This window comes from Nilaparvata lugens, chromosome 4 (genome assembly GCF_014356525.2).
Source record: "Nilaparvata lugens isolate BPH chromosome 4, ASM1435652v1, whole genome shotgun sequence".
NCBI classification, from domain to species: domain Eukaryota; kingdom Metazoa; phylum Arthropoda; class Insecta; order Hemiptera; family Delphacidae; genus Nilaparvata; species Nilaparvata lugens.
This window is the reverse complement of record NC_052507.1, coordinates 37,515,823-37,533,685: the sequence shown is the minus strand read 5'-3', so window position 1 is coordinate 37,533,685 and position 17,863 is coordinate 37,515,823. Positions and strand designations below refer to the sequence as shown.

The 17,863-nt window shown below is 33.8% G+C and overlaps 1 protein-coding gene across 1 annotated transcript in view; it reads right to left on the bottom strand.

The window, feature by feature from the left end:
- The window catches only part of LOC120351162, a 48,017-nt gene that overhangs the window by 15,228 nt on the left and 14,926 nt on the right, over positions 1-17,863 (bottom strand). The window contains exon 3 of the mRNA XM_039427427.1: positions 5,306-5,464. Coding sequence (XP_039283361.1) covers positions 5,306-5,464 — 159 coding nt within the window. The remainder of the gene's footprint in view (positions 1-5,305; positions 5,465-17,863) is intronic.

The following is a 17,863-nucleotide window of genomic DNA, read 5'->3' as shown; positions in this document are numbered from 1 at the left end:
CTGTCCCATCTGAACGTGTAGAGCTCAATCACCGAGCTTATATTCAAATTGACGAAACAGCTTTGAGGTAACAACTCTTTCCAAAATTAAACAAACGTCCCAGGAATCCCAGATGTGGCAGAATGGGTTTCAGTGACTATGGACTTTCAGAAAGGGGGAAAGCGTGAACCATTTGATCAATTAAAACGTGCTGAATTAGACTCTTTTTTCGTTAAATCATAACTTTGAGATGTGGGACTTGGGGATTGATAGATTACAAATTTTATTAGTTTGGTTTGAGTAATAGACTTTCGGTTGTATCTTTACTTCGAAATATGTGGCCATATTTTCTCTGTAAGGATCCAGCTGGGAATTCCAGTTTTTATTGAATTTATATTTTTTGTAATATACTGAATTACTTTATAAGAACAAGCATATAAGATGTTTAGAGGTTCATTTCTGATATTTTTAAATTATTGAAGATGTGAAGAATCGATTGAAGCTTCAAGGACCCCAGTCTTTTCTTAATTTATTTTGATGTCACATATTTTTTGAATAGTCTTCCCATGTAGAATTCCGTGATGTGATACTTTAGGAATATTTGTCTCTGCAGCTTTCATAATATAAAGATACAGAAAATATATTATTGGGGATTATTGATATTTGATAATATTTTGACAGTGTTTCAAAAGTTTTCAAGTGTGTTCTGAATGTTCTAAGAGTTTTCTGAATTTTATGTTGATCTTTCTTTTGAAATATTTATTGTTATTTATGATTAACTTCTGAGAAATATCTATGATAACTTTCAATTCTTCTTTCTGAAATAAGAGTCCTTTAAGTTTCTCATGATTCAATCTAAGACGTTTTCAATGTGAAACAGACAGGCTAGGCTATTATCGAATTAGCTATATGAGAGATAACTTTCTAAATTTGGTAATTCTATTTTCGGTTTTCATGATGCAACTTGATTTTTTTTTATTAACTATTGAATTTAACTGTAAGAGGCGACAATATATTTGATATCTTCTCTCTATTTCGTTGTCTCTTTTGTCATTTCTGGATTCCCGTTCTCTAGCACTGAGTATGTTTATGAAGCATCCCTTTTATTAAGTTTTATTGTGTGCTTCTAAATTCTAAATTCTGAATCAACTTTCTAAATTCATAGCACGGCACACCCCTTATTATAAAAATCATGACTTGATCTTGAAATGTACAATAGAATTTTCCCTTTCATCTACTGTAAAAGATTCATGAAAAAAAAAAATGTTGCTAAAGTGAGTTTTAATTGTTGAAAAAATACGGAAATTGTATATATTTTTCTCATATCAACGGTTTTGGCAGTTCTATGATAGGAGAAAGTGATTCAAGATGGATTTTAGGCAACTGAGCTCGTAGATGATGAATTCATCTACAATTTGGAATCAATCGTGAGTTTCTATGATGAACCAGACTCGTTTTAGAAACTCTTGATCAACAGTGAAATCACGAAAAAAATGTAAAAACTTGAATCGCCATTTTTAAAATCTTCTGTAGCTTCCAAATTGTATTGGAATCGAAAGTATTATTAAGATATACCTAAAAGTGAGTTTATAGTCCAGTGAGAATTGATGCAACGTTGCCAAATCAGCTGATTATAAATAAAAGTACATTCATATTTGATATTTTAACCTGATGAATTGTTAACGTCGTTTGGTGTTTTTGGTGGTGGTGGAGGGGTGTTGAAGAGGCACTCTGCTGTTTCATCCTCAACTGGACTATTTTTATGAAATCTACTCTAGTGGATACTTTATCATTTTCACACTATAACACTGTATAACGTGCACATTTTATTCCCAACAATGACCGTTTTTAGCAATTAGCAGTTGGTCTGAATTCACCCAAAAGAAGTTAGCGCCAAATCATGAGTCTCATAAATTAAATCACCACCCTAAAATATACCTTTTCTGTTCCAACTCTATCATTAGTGATTGTATTGACAACTCAGTAATACTCTTATCACGATCAAAAAATACCACATATCACTTTATAAGAAGTGAAATGGAAAAAAAACATGAATTTAGCGATTTTTTGCAAACTTGGAAAAAATTAACAATTTTCAACAAGCTATAACTCGCTTCCTATTGGAGATAGAAAGACATTTATGGAATGAAAATTGTATGAGAATTGAATGCTCTTCAAAAAAAATGGAACAAAAATATCGATTGAACAATTGGTTTTGGAGATATTGTGAAAAAACTGAAAAAAGTACCAAAATCTCTTTATTTTCATGCTGCCAAAATTATGCCTTAAGAAATTTTGGTGACCATAGAGTAACCATAGATTACTCTTACTAATACCCAAATGGACCGATTAAAACAATAAATTCAATTACCTTAATTTTTGTATGGTCGGGCCGCATTATAATGACTATTTGACTGGGCTAAATTGTCAAATATCTAGACGAATAGTTCGCCGAACGCCGAACATTCGCTGCTTGCCGGATGACACATGTCTGGAGCCGGCTTTAGCAAAACTTACTCAGATCCCAAAGAATATCAAACGGACTGTGTACTAAATATGTTTACTTGCGAGCCTGACGGCTGGTAAGTTTATAAAGCCTACTATTAAGGGCTTGATAGTAGCAAGCACATAACTGTACAACAGCTATTAGTTTGTATTGTATAGTCTATTACACTGTGTAAAGCTTTTCCTGGGGGAGTTACTCTCGCCTCTAAGGATAGGTCGATACACGTATAATAAATCTTGTACTGAGTCACCAGTATTGAGGTTATAAATTTTGAAAATGCGTGGACGCTAACTGAATACCAGACTGATTGACTCACTACAAGATTCGATACAATCGTCTGAATCGCGGGAGGCATAAACACTCGCTCACCCTTGATTCTTCTTATGACAGATTGTGTAATGATAAAATTTTTAACAGCAGTGTAGCGGTTGCTAAACACCGAATACGTATATTTCAAAACTATTACCTGTGATGAAACAACATATAAAGTCATACAGGTCGAGCAAAAATCCCGATGTAGATAATTTACGGGACTGTGTCTCTAATAAGTTCCGAAGGATTAAGATAGGGTACTGGGACCAGATATCGTTCGGAATATACTTCGAGAACAGAGTCTTGTCGGGCTTTATGCTCTATTGTAGGAAATTATATGATCTCCAGCTGCATCTGCTGTACATTTGACGAATTCGCTCCTAAGTCGAGGTTGGTAACAGATAAAAGCTGATATATGAGCGGGTAAGGACAGAGAATAGGTAATCTCGATCTGACCCCACACACTACATCCACTTAGATCTGCTCCAATATCCAGCTTAATTCAATTATTTCAATGATTGTATTCGATCGGTTCTTGATAATATAGAACGTGTCAGACACAATAATTGACAGGCTTAAGAAATAATCGAACTCAGAAGACGAATTGACAAAATTGAAATACAATATAATAAAATATAAAGTTTGACAGTGCAGATATAAAGCATGAATTACAGATTGAAAATAGTTTAACATTAATAAAATGATCAGAAGTTTGCTCGTGCTTGCATGATACCATGCATGATTCAACAGAATTATATGATTGATAAATTCAACAGCTTTTTGAAAAAAAATAGTGAAAAAAATAAATTATAAAAGATTTTAAAAATGCTCGGGGTCGTGGTTCTGGCAGCGGAGGATAGCTAATCAACTACAAGTTCTTATAAATATTCTATATCAAATAAAATCTAGGATCTTAATGGTTATAAGCGCTTGTCGGCGTGGCCATTAATTTAACAAAGAAAATTTTATATTTTCTGCACTGTATTTTATTTCGAAGCGTAGATTGGGGCCCCAAATTTTAAAACTCACGTGAAACTCCTTGGCGGTCGTGGTTTTTCCTTTAGATCAAATTCGTTTGATCGGCGGCGGGTCCAGGCTTCGGTTTCAGCACGTGTGGAGATTTTAATTAAATATCTCCTTCACCAATTAAAACAGGGAATAATTAAACTTGAAATTCTCGAATCATCGATTGATGAAATAATTTTACAAATAACAAATAAATAAGCCTAAAATATTGGCTCACAGATAAAACATATAAAATCGAACAAAATTTCACAAATAGGTCTTTGGTAACTTTTAACAAGGTCTTACTGGTGAGGATTTCAAAAGGGAAGCAGTGCACTGTCTTCTTCTAAGCCTTCTGGCTAGAACCTTTTCTCTGAGAATCTCTGTGTAATTAATTTGCATGAAAATTTGCCATTGGTAGAATGATTATGACGTAGGCATGACGTCAGTGGCAAGCAGTAAAATATAATTCCTTTAATTACAATAATAACTTAATTTGTATATTTTTTTAAATTGCTTAATTCTCTAGACATAGTCCCTCTATACAGTGTACATGCACTAGCATATATGATAAGGCAGGTTCGTTGTCTGATAACAGATTAACATATGATGTTTTCAAACGATCACCCTTTTGGTGCTATTTCTATGACATATGATTGGCTTAGACTTGCGAAAGAGATTCATTCACCATGTGGTTCAGTTGAATCAATAATTAATAATTTAATATTTCTATACAATTCTTGTTATGTTCGGAACTGTTATAATTAATTTTTGCTGCTCTTATCAATAATACAATATTCATGCTGTGACCTAGTTAGTTACAATGATCCTTGACATTATAATGCGATTTCGTAATAATAAATAATTTCAACAATAATACATACATTTTATTTTTCTATTCGAAATTCTTGGTCCTTTATCAATAGTTCTTAATTTTAGAAATAATATTATAGCTTGCATGAAAACCTGGCATGACATTATATAATATATTTAATCAGTCAGCTGTGTTTGAGCTGCTACAAAACATCTGATCAATAGTAAACAAAAGTGTAACCTCCAAAAAATTCAATGAGCAATTCATAAACGATTCGTACTCAATTTGCGAAATAATTATAATTCTATTAAATAATTCTCTGAAAAAATGTGTAGTACAGAACGGTACTCTTATCTGATACTCAGCTGTTGATAAGGAAGTTTTATCGCTCGGTCGCTAACTATTCGTTTAGCAGATCTTTCATTCTATAAGGGTAATTACAATTTTTCTGGTTGATTCTCTCCTTTCATGAGATTTATTCAAAAGTTTCATCACAACTGTTACACTGTTTTGAGATAGTCTGATAATAGTACAAAGGAGAACTTCTATCACTGGAAAATATGTCACAGAATCGCAATGCAAATTGAAATCAGATGGTTCGCAATTAGACATTCAGCGTTCTTCATCGTTTTTCAAATAGAATCAATGCTGATAAATTTTATTTCTTTCAATGGCATGTGAATACTCACCTTCTTGTGTGGGCACTCGTATGTTATGTTGCAGTGTTTATCTATGCTCTTCACTATGTTTCTGCCGAAATTATATATAAAATCACAGGCTTCCAATTCAATATCAACTACATTATTGTAACGACCGTTTGTGCCTTTGTTTGCTGCTACTATTTTGAACTGGAAAAAATATATATTAGTCATGGATATTTTAAGGATGAACAACATCTAGTACTGATACCTTTTTTTTGACAGTGTTTTGTTTCATCTAGCGGTATCAAAGTCAGATTAGTAGCATGGTAATTTTTTCCAAAGGTAAATAGGCTGATAAGATAAGAGTCCTATGATAGTTAACGGATTTGAAAGAGTTTACTTTCAACTAACGCCCTTATATTATCACGGTCAAACGCTCCACTGAAATCAATATAGATTACGTGCATTTCTCCACCGACATCAAGTACATTGGTGGCAGATACTGTGAATTCCAATAAATTTTTTATTGCTGATCTTTCAAGAAGAAAACCATGCTGATTTCCAGAAAGTATAGGACGTGAATACAACAGAATCTCATCATAAAGAGCCCTCTTAAAAACTCTACTACCAAATACAGACAATATACTTATTGGTCCATAGTTCATGATGTCATCTCTCCTGCCAGACTTGGAGATTGGGATTGTCTTTGAGACCTTTCATAATTCATTCACTTGGGAAGTCATTCCATTATCATTTTAAGAGCAGTCAGTCAACCTTATAACAATGTTTTTATTTCAAGACTCTCAAACCACTATAAAAATAATTAGTATAATTATACTAAAAATAGTCATAATAATTATTTGGATTTCATTATTAACCACAATTAGATCGGCGGACCTCATGTCCTAGCAAAACTTTCAACAATTAAGCCTTCTCCGACAAAATTATTTGTCATCAGGAGAGCGGCTTAGTGAACTTTTAATAAGACCGTTGGAGTATTTATTTGACCTGTCATTGAGAAATGTAGTCTTTTCAAGTAGATGGAAGATCTCAAAGATAATCTCAATCTTAAAGTCTGGCAAAGGTCCTTTTTTAATATGAACTCTTTGAGGACTAGACATGACAGGTTTTCATAATTGTTTGTTAGTTGAGTCACGTTTGGAAAATGATATTAATTTACACGCTCTCCTCTCAAGGATTGGTTTCCAGAAACCTACGTTCAATTTCAGAAGACTGAGAAGAATAAGGACCTTTCATGTATAAAGGTCAAGGACCATACATAACTTCTACTCTCCACTTAAATAGAGTTCTGAGACTATTCAATTATGCTTGTGATGATGTTAATGTGCATGGTCCTATTAGTGAGGTTAGAAGGCGTATTATTGAGGCTATCTATGAATTGCATGTACTGTATTTCTAACTTTCTCTTAGTAACTTTCTTAATGTGATTGTAAATAGTAGTGATTACTGTTCTGGGCGTAAGGCCTGAAGTCTTCCTTGTTTTTTGCAATAAAAAATAATAGCCTACTTATAGTCATAAAATAATGGGTAAAGCAAAACTATAATTTTGAAATTGGAAAATGATTGTTCAATTCTATGATTATTGTGACTAGGTTAATTCAAATATTTTAACTTTTTCCCTCTTCTCTCTCTCTTTCCTATCGCACTCTCCCTCTCTCTCTTTATGTGAAAGATGGTATCAAAAAAAGTTTCAATCCCATCTAAACAGGAGTATTGTTCAAGACCAGAGCTCATGCTACTTGAATTATCCTTATCTAGTTCTGATGAATTACTCGTTGGTATCTGTTATCGCCCACCAAAAATAGGTCATTTTACAGATTTCGAAAATGCCTTGCTTTCTCTTATGCCTTGTTATAACCGTATACTAGTTATGGGGGATATGAACACCGACTTGAACATGACAAATCGTAACTTTGACTACTTTCAACTGACTACAATTTTCCAATGCCTAAACATGACTATTTTACCTCTCGATCCAACTCATCATACTAATGAATCAGACACACTCATTGACCTTCTCAATGTTAGTGATCCCAACGAGGTTGTTCAAACAGGTCAAATCCCAGTTCCAGCTATTTCTGGACATGATTTGATCTACTGTGTACTTTCCCATAAGATACCTAAGCCAGGCATCAAATTGAAGCGTTACCCTCAGTTGATGACATGGTCAAGACTTTCGAGAATTGGACTTTGACTTTGTATGACAAACATGCACCTTATGTGACAAGGAGGATCAATAGAAAACGACGAGTACCGTTGATGACTGAAGACATACTTAAGATGATGGGACGTAGAGACAAAGCACATAGAAAATTTAAAAAGACATTCGACTTGGACAGTTTGATAGAGTTCAGGAGCCTTAGAAATAGAGTCAAACAGGAATTACGGAACTCAAACATTAGGCACTTGAATTCGTTCATGACAAACAATAGACAAGACTCTCAATCACTTTGGCAGGGAACTTTGAAGAATTCGGGCTTGGCAAACAGAAATCAAATCCCCAAATTGATTTACCATTGGACAATATAAATGACCATTTCGTTTCACACTCCAACCAACGCAACGAAGTTGTCATTGGTAATCATATCAATGATGTTGAAGAGCAGGCTACAAGCTTAGATATACCACTTATTGATAAATTTCATTCCCACCCAATCGCAGAAGAAGACACTTTCAAAGCAATTCAACGTATTCATAGCTGCTCAGCTTGCCAAAATACCCCTCATTCTGATATTAAAATTTTCGACTGACTGTACAGTGAGTCATTCATTCTATCAGGGCTCGAATAATTTTGAAATTTTCATGAAATAAAAATGGAAGAGAATAATTTCTTTATGTACGTTAAATAATATCAACACCTTTATTAACTGCATGCGTTTTCATATTGCCGATACAGCATTGATGAAACTGTAGACGTTTATTTAGCACTTTGTCTCAAAAAGCTGTTCTAGCTGGAGAGTTAATAATGCATGCCACGTGTAGGCCTAAACATCAGGAAAACGAAGTTTCAAAACTATGGGCCAGTTGCACGTATGTCTGTTAAATATGGACGTTAACGCCGATTTACAAATCAGCATTAGTTTTACAGATTCATTTCTGTTCCACAAAGATCGGTTAGTTTTTAATTCCGATTAAGTTTACCGGTCAACCAACCAAGATTTTAACGGTTTCATAATCCAGCAACACTGTAATTTATCCGAGAGTGATGTTTTTAGAATTATTATTCAAAACAAATGGCAAAAAAGTGAGGTTATGTTATTGAAGCGGTGACATTATCGGTTTTCATTACGCATGCACCATAAAAATGTTCTGTCTGTCGCCAGTGTCGTGCTATCTGCGAACAAAGAAGATCGAAAACAAACCTCAAAAATTAGAATCTAATTTGGAATGCTAATATCAGCTAAATGCTCTTTTTTATTTTATTAACGGATGAAACTCATTCATATATTTAGCTCATTCTTTGAATTCTGCAGTTTTTTTTTACCAAAAACCAATTTTTTGGAAGACAGCTATCCTAATCGTTGTTAGTTAGATTTAATTCCCCGTGAATGGCCTGTTAAAAAGTTTTTTACGTCAATTCGGCGTTATCGCTTGTAATTTATTTTCTGAGCAACCGAAATTCATCAGTTAGCGTTAATTTCAATTAAAGTACAGCATTATATCGCGTTGTACGTTCAACTGGGCGAAAGTTTTTTTCTAAACAGATGTTTTTCAGATAAATTTGATGCAGCTGTTTCACATACACCATATTATTATTCAGAGTTTGTGAAAATGGAAATATTCATTAATTATCAGAACAATACTATTATTATTACAGTATATTTAAAATAAAAATATCATCATTATTATTGAAAATATTTATCAATTATCAAAACAATATTATTGAGATTAAGTGGTATCAGGTAGAAAGCAATAATAGAAACAGATGTTTATTTTTAATCTTGACCATAAGATTTAGTGATTTTTTTATGAAATCATATGTATCATTAATGAAGTTTGAACATTAATTCTGAAAAATCTAGAAGGAAAATTGAAATTTGGGCTTCCAGGTGCACGAGATTGATATTTTAGAATATATGTGTGAAATTTGAAGATCTAAGTCATTCCCGTTTTTCGGGTTTGCAATCCACAAGTTGACATGTTTTGATGTGAACAAACGAACAAACGAACACACGAACAAACACAACCCTACTCTCTCTTATTATATAGATAATACTCTTGAGTGGTCAGAACATGTGAACAAAACATGTAAAAAGGTATTTTCAGCGATACATTCATTGAAGAAAATGCATGACATCCTCCCTAGAAACATTAAATTGTAATTGGTTCAATCTCTTATCTTCCCACATTCAACGTATTGTAATTTTGTTCTCAATGATATGCAAGTCACTCTAAATGATAAACTACAGCGTTGCCAGAATTATTGTCTACTTTTTCTCTACTCTCTTCAATGTCATAAACATAAAATCACCCCTGCCCACATTGCTAGTTCAACATTGAAGCTTCCCGATCGAAGACGTTTTAGAATAGTCAAGCTTGTTAGCGATATCTTGAAATACTGAAATCCGAACTATTTCAAAGATGATTTCAAATTTGTTTATGAAGGTAGGAGGATAGATGCTTCACATACTAGAACCGGAGAAAGTACTTTAAGGATACCCAACCATCGAACTACTATTTTCAAAAAATCCTTTTCAGTCAGTGCCTGTCGTGCATGGAATGCACTTCCTGTTTCTATCAGGTCCATCAAGAGCCGAGCGAGCTTCATCCTGACTTTGGATCAAAAAATCTTTTGGAACAAATGACTGAAACTGTCCAGCCCTAGAACGATCAAATGAAAACCATCCCTCACCAATCCCACCAATACAAACCTATAAACCTGTTATAGAATAAATTGTATATATAAGTTATGTCGTGAGAATCTACAGCAGTCAGCAGTTTCTATACAACTTCTTGGAACTCTCCTGGAACTGTTGGAGCCAGCTTTCTCACGCATTGAGCGTCAGTCCTGCTTACAACATCGAAGCGAGAGGTACTCACTTTATCAAAATTCACTTGCTTAAATTGTTTTATTGCAAATTTTGTGTTTTGTAAAAATAAAGATCTCTTTTTAAAAAGAAATTTTGCGGAACGCATTATTTAGCTTATATATGTTATATAAACTCATGTTATTTCAATTATTCACTGCATACTGCTGTATATTACTAAAACTTGATTACACTGATCTACTTTCAGACTACTCCATTTTATTAATCAATGATTTGATCTTGTCTACCTACATAATTATTCTACTTTATTAATTTTTTTTTCCTTTCTCTATTCTTGAATATTCATATCAATAAAAACTTTTACAATATTTCCATTTATGAATAATACATATAAATTACCTTATTTAAAAAGAATACTGCTTAAATCTAAATCCTACTTACTATTAGTTCCTCACTACTTTGTATCCCAATACTGAATAACCAATGTCTAATTTTTCTTTTGAACCTATTGAAATTTTCCTCTCCTTTGATTTCTAATGGTATTCTATTAGATATTGTAGGCCCTAAATATCCTAGTGATCTTTGCCCAAACGCTGTATTCATTCTTGGTACTTCTTGATTGTAACGTTCTCTTATTCTAGTATTATGGCTATGATTTATGATATGGTTCCTATTTTGATGTTTTTTCATATACCCTAATAACAACAATATACAATTGCCTAACGCTGAGTACTCTATTTTCTATAAATAATTCTACAGTTGAAAACTGGATTTCCCTGTTTCCCATTATTTTCAAAATGCGTTTTTGAGTTTTAAATAATGGATCTATAAAACTGAAGTTAGCTGCACCCCAAACTAACAGACCGTACCTTAAAAGAGATTCAACTAATGTTAAGTATACAGTTTTTAACATTTCTTTGTCTATGATACGCCTTAATTGATAGAATTTGTATATAAGCTTCCTTATTTTGGCAGTTGTATATGTTATGTGTTTGTTCCATTTCAATGAATCATCTACTATTATTCCTAAATACTTTATATTGTCAGAGCGTTCTATTAGTGGGCAATTACAATTATTGTTACAATTTCTATCACAATTATGGAGCTTCATTGTTGTCATGTGTGGTTTTGTGCTATTTGTTAAAGAAAAAGCTAAAAATTTTGTTTTTTCTGAATTCAATGATAAGTTATTTCTTAACCAACTAGTGATTTTTGTGAGTTCTATCTCTGCTGTTTGGAACACTTCTTCCCAGTTTTTTCCTTGAAAAAGGAGTGCTGTATCGTCAGCAAAGGCTATAACTCTACCTTGAATTTGAATGGAGCACAACTCATTTGCAAAGATCGAATACAAAATTGGTCCTAAAACTGTTCCTTGAGGTATTCCAAACTTCATGGAACCCTCTGCACTCATATGGTTCTCAACCTTTGTTTTTTGCTGAGTGCTGAGGTAGGATCTGAACCATTCAAGTGGCACTCCTCTTATACCTATTGCCTCAAGCTTTTTTATTAATAAGTCATGGGAAACAGAGTCGAAGGCCTTTGCTAAATCTAAAAATACTGCTAGACATTTATTCTTTTCCTCTAAATTGCTAGTTACAAATTTTGATAATTCTAGTACAGCTAATTCTGTACTTATACCTTTGCGGAAGCCAAATTGGTTAGGAGAAAGAATATTATTAATTTCTAAAAAGCTTATTAATCTTGATTTAACTAGTTTTTCTAAAATTTTTGATACATTGCTAATCAGTGAAATAGGTCTATAATTACTAATAATTAGTTTATCGCCTGCTTTATGTATAGGTCTGACACAGATTTGCTTCATTGCTCTTGGAAAAGTACCATATAACAAGCTCAGATTAAAAATATGAGTTAAAGGCTTAGAAATTAAATCTTTTATTCCTTTCAAGGTCCTGTTATCTAATCCATCTAGGCCTGGTGCACTATTGATGTGTAAAGAATCAATTGTGTTTATTATTTCCTTTTCATCTATGGGGAAAAGAAACATATTACTCTGTACATGCAATTCTGGTACATTATCTGCTATAATTTCGTTAATATTTTTATTCAGACTCTCAGATATTTTGTTAGCCATACTCTCTCCAATATTAACAAAGAAATTATTTACATGACTCAATAGTTCTCTAGGATTATCTTTCAGTGTGACTATGTCACCATTATTTTCAAAGCATTCAGTTGTATATCCTTTTTCTGATCTGAATCTGTAGCATCCTTGATTATTTTCCATGTCTTCCTTACATCATTGTTTGCTTCATTTAGTTGCATCTTGAAATAATTTTCTTTTGTAGTTTGGATGAGTGACGTCAGTGTATTTCTGTATCTTCGGTAGTAGTTAGCGAGTTCTCCGTTCTCTGGGTCCAGCTTCCTTCTTCTATTTAGAGAATCCCTTGTTCTTATAGCTGAGATAAGTCCTCGTGTTATCCATGGTTTTATGCTCTTGATTCTTCTTTTGTCTGTAATGATGTGTATTGCTCTCCATATGTTTTTGTAGAATTTCTAGGAACTTTTCGTAAGCTGAGTCTGTGTATTTGACTCAAAAACCTCCGTCCATTGTTCCACTCGCAGTCCTCTCCTCAAGCCGTTCAAGTTGACAGATTTACAGTTAGTTGAGAGTTGACAGTTAGTTGAGCTCTGTTCATCCCCATTTGTTCTGTCTAACTGATGTTCTTCCAGTCCAGAATTGTAATGAAGTGGTCTGTGATACTCGAGTGATACACGATTGGATGGATTTTACTTTTACAGTTGGTCAACATATGATCCAAACAAGAAGACGTTCCCGCTGTTACTCTGGTAGCCTTTTTAATGCAGTTCTTCAAACCGTGTTCACTCAATAAGTCGTAATAATCATCAAGTTGATAATGCTGATGTGGCTGTAGCGTATTAATGTTGAAGTCTCCTGCGCAAATAATAAGTTGACCTCTCAGTCTACCAAGCACTGTTTCAAAGTCCTCTAAAAACTCTGTTATGCTGGCGTAGGAAGGTGATCTGTACACTGCTAATATATTATATCTCTCCTTTGATGTTTGAAGTCGTAGATGAAGAACGTTGGCCTGTCTGATATTTAGTTCTACCGATTGTACATTGAGATTTTCCTTTGCATATAATTACTCCATCATTTTGAGTACGATTATTCAAAGAGTGAAAAATATTGTAGTCCTTCAGTTGCTTCTGTGTATAATCTCTTTTGATCCAGCATTCTGTTAGTATTATTATATCGAAATCATGGGACATATCCTGTAGTTGAATCATCAGGTCATCGAAGTTCTTCCTAATACTTCTGATATTGAGAGAAAATACAGTTATATTAGAGTGTTGAAGAGCAACGTGGAGTTGTTGTTTATCCTCAATCACACTGTCCTCTATCTCATCCACGGAATCAAGTTCATTTGCCACATCCAGCACGTTATTATTACTCATCATCATGCTTATTCATACGCACCCCTCCATGCTTGTTCTCCTCTATTTTCCTCTGCCATCTCATTATATATTTATCATCAAAGCTTAATGTGTTTTTTATAAGCAATGATATGAGATCATTCTCCGCTGTTGTTAGATAGTTGAAACTATGAGTGTGCCTACTGAGTGCTACAATCACATGACTTTCACTGTTATAGATCTCTAGATCCTTTGAATTTGTCCTCACTAGAATAACATTTCTATAAGTAAGACCTTGTGCTTCGTGTATCGTGTGAATTTTTATTGTTTTATCAATCCTGTCACCTAGTAACTCTTGAATAATTTTTTCTCATTCTGCGTGTATGTTAATACAAGTGTTTCTGGATCAAGCTGTGGAAGACCGCCGTTAAAGATGGTCTTCCTAATTGAGCGAAGAGTTCCACTAGTTGTTTCAATTTTACCATAGAATTGGATAGTGCGCAGCATACATCGATCGGACATCTTCTAGTAAAGTCACTTTCCGTGTGGACTCACAAAAAACTGAAGGGAGACCATCTAACTTTCAGTCCACTCCTTTCGATGTAAGGAATCTGTTTAGAATCACCAAGTAGGAAAACTTCGGAGCATCCTGATAATTTCGCAATGAAACCAATGTAGCCAGCATGCATCAGTACAGCCTCATCTATAAAGACACGATGATATTTCTTGCCCACTCCATTTATAATGAAAGATGAAACGGTTCTGTAATCTGATCTTATTATCTTTCTACAGTAATCCTTACCGTACTTATGAATGACAGCCTCTCTGATGTCTTTGATTCCTGCTCTTGTTTGACTGAGAACTAAATCTATTCCTGTTTATGCTGGTTCAGTATTTCAAACGTCTTTCCACACCCTGGCACACCATCTATCCACGTAATATTAGGAAGACTTGAAGCAGAAATGTCAATTGATGATATTTTCTGATACAGCTCACCGTTTAACATGAGTTGTGTATCTCTACTAACAAGAATGTATTTTTCTTTTGTTAAGAATCTTTTATTACTCTCGTTGAATTCCACGTAGGTTCCTTCGTTATCCAAGCAGAAGCCCATTCTATAACTTTTCCTAGTTGGCCATAGAAATGTTCTTAGATTATTATCATAAATATTCATCTCTTTACGCTTTATCTCTATTAGGTACGAATAAGAGCTCAATAAGTTTTTTTTTGTAATGTTAGTCAGAATTTCATAGTAAATAATAGAATTTATCTGATCATGTTGACTCAGAAGATTTCTGAGCTCCAGCATACTATTTATAAATTCATGTTTGGGTGGTTTTTCAGGTAAGTATCCCGTTGGACATGGTTCTCATTGTTTTTCTCTTCTGGAATATTTAAAAATGTAAGATTATTTATACCCTTGTAGTAAAACACATATTTAATGTGTTTTGTTGCCAAGACAGTACTTACGAGATCAATACAAGATACATCAGCCATGGTTCCAAAAAAATCAATTCCAACTGTCAGAGCTTGTTTATCTATCGATCATAGATAGTAATATTTTAGATTGGAAAGCAAGTTACTATTATCTGTCAATAAAAACAAATTGAGTATTTTCAATGTCTCGTCGAATTTCACCGACGCATCAATTGCTTTGTTTGTGAAAATATAGTAGTTAGACTATTGAAGTAATCAATGCTCATACATTTCCTATTTACTACGGTAGCAATGCCCTTGGAAATATTTACTTTTCCGTTTTTTACGCTGGCGAAGGAAATATTCAGGTCAGTGTAACCTCCAAAATTAAATACGAGTGATGTCCTACTTTTTGATCTTTGTTGAACTCTATATGTATAATTCAAATTACCTAAAATTTCATTAATATCCATCACAATATTTCCAGTCTGATTTATTATTTTTTGAGAACAATATATATTTTAAACAATCCCATAATTAGTCTTTTCAATCAATTGCTGCAATGATTTCTGGTGGCTAGGACATTGTGGATCGTGAACTTTATGATTTGATGGCTTTTTGTTCTTCTTACAATTGCTACATATTGCTTCCTTGGCGGTATTTGGACAATCTTTAGTACTATGATCTTCAGCACAGTGACCGCAGACTTCACTTTCTTTTTTGCAATACTTTGAAACGTGACCAAAGCACTGGCACTTGAAGCACCGTTGAACCGAAATAAAGTCATTTAACCTGCAAGAAGTCATGTCGACAAAGACTCGTTTCCTATTTATTAGAATTCTTCTTATCTCGGGCTCACATTCAATGATCCAATGAACTACTTCCTTGTTCTTTGGTCCAACCTTGTAGAGAGGCTTACATCCGTTTAAAATGATGATTCTTTTCCTAGTTCAGAGATAGCAAAGTTTTTGTTGAAAATACTCTCGGCTAGTTCCTCTTTGCTTAAATCACTAGGGACATCGTAAATTATTAAACGTGGCTTCCTATTCTGTGGTTCAACTATTTTCAAATTTTTCATATTTCCAGTCTTCAACGCCTCATTTTCAATGATTTTCTTCTTGTCCTCTTCCGAATTCAGAAAAATCATGAGGCCACCTCCTCTAACATTCACGGTCTTTTTAACTCTAATATCGTCTTTGTTTTTGATATTCTCCCGCAATACATTTTTAATAATTCTACTGTTTTCCACTTCGTTCAGGACTGGTTTGACTGGCTGCAACATAACTATATGCTCCTGTGGTTGTAGTTTCCTAACATTGTTCCCTGCAACTTTATTGTCCTTCAATTTTCCTGGCAACTGCACCATATCAGCATAGCTTAACATAGGCCTACTTTCACTTGTTTCATAGTGTCTACGCCTTATTTATATTTTAAGGGACTCCTGAATACCCTTATTAGTGTTTCCGAGCCCTGCCGCTAGCTGTGAAATTGTCACTGACCTTGTTTCTAGTTTGACGATTGTTTCCGACAATTCATTAGTTATTGAAATAAATCTGTCGAAATCAGCCCTCAGAACTTTTCTTTTTTCAAATTCCGCTTCCGCCCATAGATTAAGTTCGTGCTTTATCTGCTTTAAAAGTTCATAATCCTTTGAAAATTCATTGCTGATTACCTTTGATGTAGATTGCTCTGCTGGTTTCTCCATTGTAGGGGACTCCTGGACCTGTCCTGAAGATGATGATTGCTCCTGCTCTTCTCCCACTTCCTCGAATTCCGGAATTAATCCATATGGCGCCCTGACCGGTGATCTCATACGTAACGTAACGGATGGATTCACTAGTCTATCAGCTATAACTCACTTTTGCAATAATCACAACACAATTGTTATTATGTTCCGCAGCTCTAAACAACGATGTTTACTACTCGGCGTCTCAATTAAGAATGATGCATATATTTTGATATTCTTTCTGAAGAATGAGACTATTGATATGTACAAGCTCCGCCAATTTATGTCCTATGCATGAAAAATTATTTATCTGTAGTTATTACAAATTGCTTTTTCCTATCATATACAGTCAATAATTATTTTCTTAGTCTATATTATGTAAATTCATCTATAACTTTGCTGTATTGTAAGCTATTTTATAGAAGTGTAATAGCAGAAACCGGTGCTCTGCAAGGATCTATTTTAAAACTTGACAAACTGAAAACTTAATAAAATTTTGAAAAATTAAAATAGGCCCATAACATAACCATCCTTGGTTAATTAAGAATCTACATGCAAAATTGTAATTTTGTTTCAGTCCAGTAGCTTAGACGTGATGATGCTTCAAACATAATTTTCCTATCCCGTACGTGTATAAGCCAGCTCTTTACTTGTTACAAGCAGTTTAATAATGAACTACTTGTAAACAAGAGAAAGAATGCAATGAACACCAGAGTCGGCGGATCATGTCAGCAGCTCAACATCATGAAAGAAATCAGGTTAAGAAAATTCGAAATTTGAGAGAGTCAAGAAAAATAACAATATATTCCTCAAAACAAATATGAAAATCGAGAAGAAACCATTATTGTCACAAAGTACAGAATTACAAAAGATTGATATAGAATTAAATTTGGAGTTCATGAATTTAAGAAGTAGCAGTAGTCTACCCCATTAAAATATTTCACTCGATTTTTAGAAAGTAATTCACTATATGAATTACTTAAATGCTTTGCAGCTCTCAAGACATCTTCTTCAACAATAGTTTTCCACTTGAAAGATTCATTTGACCTATTATTTGCTTTA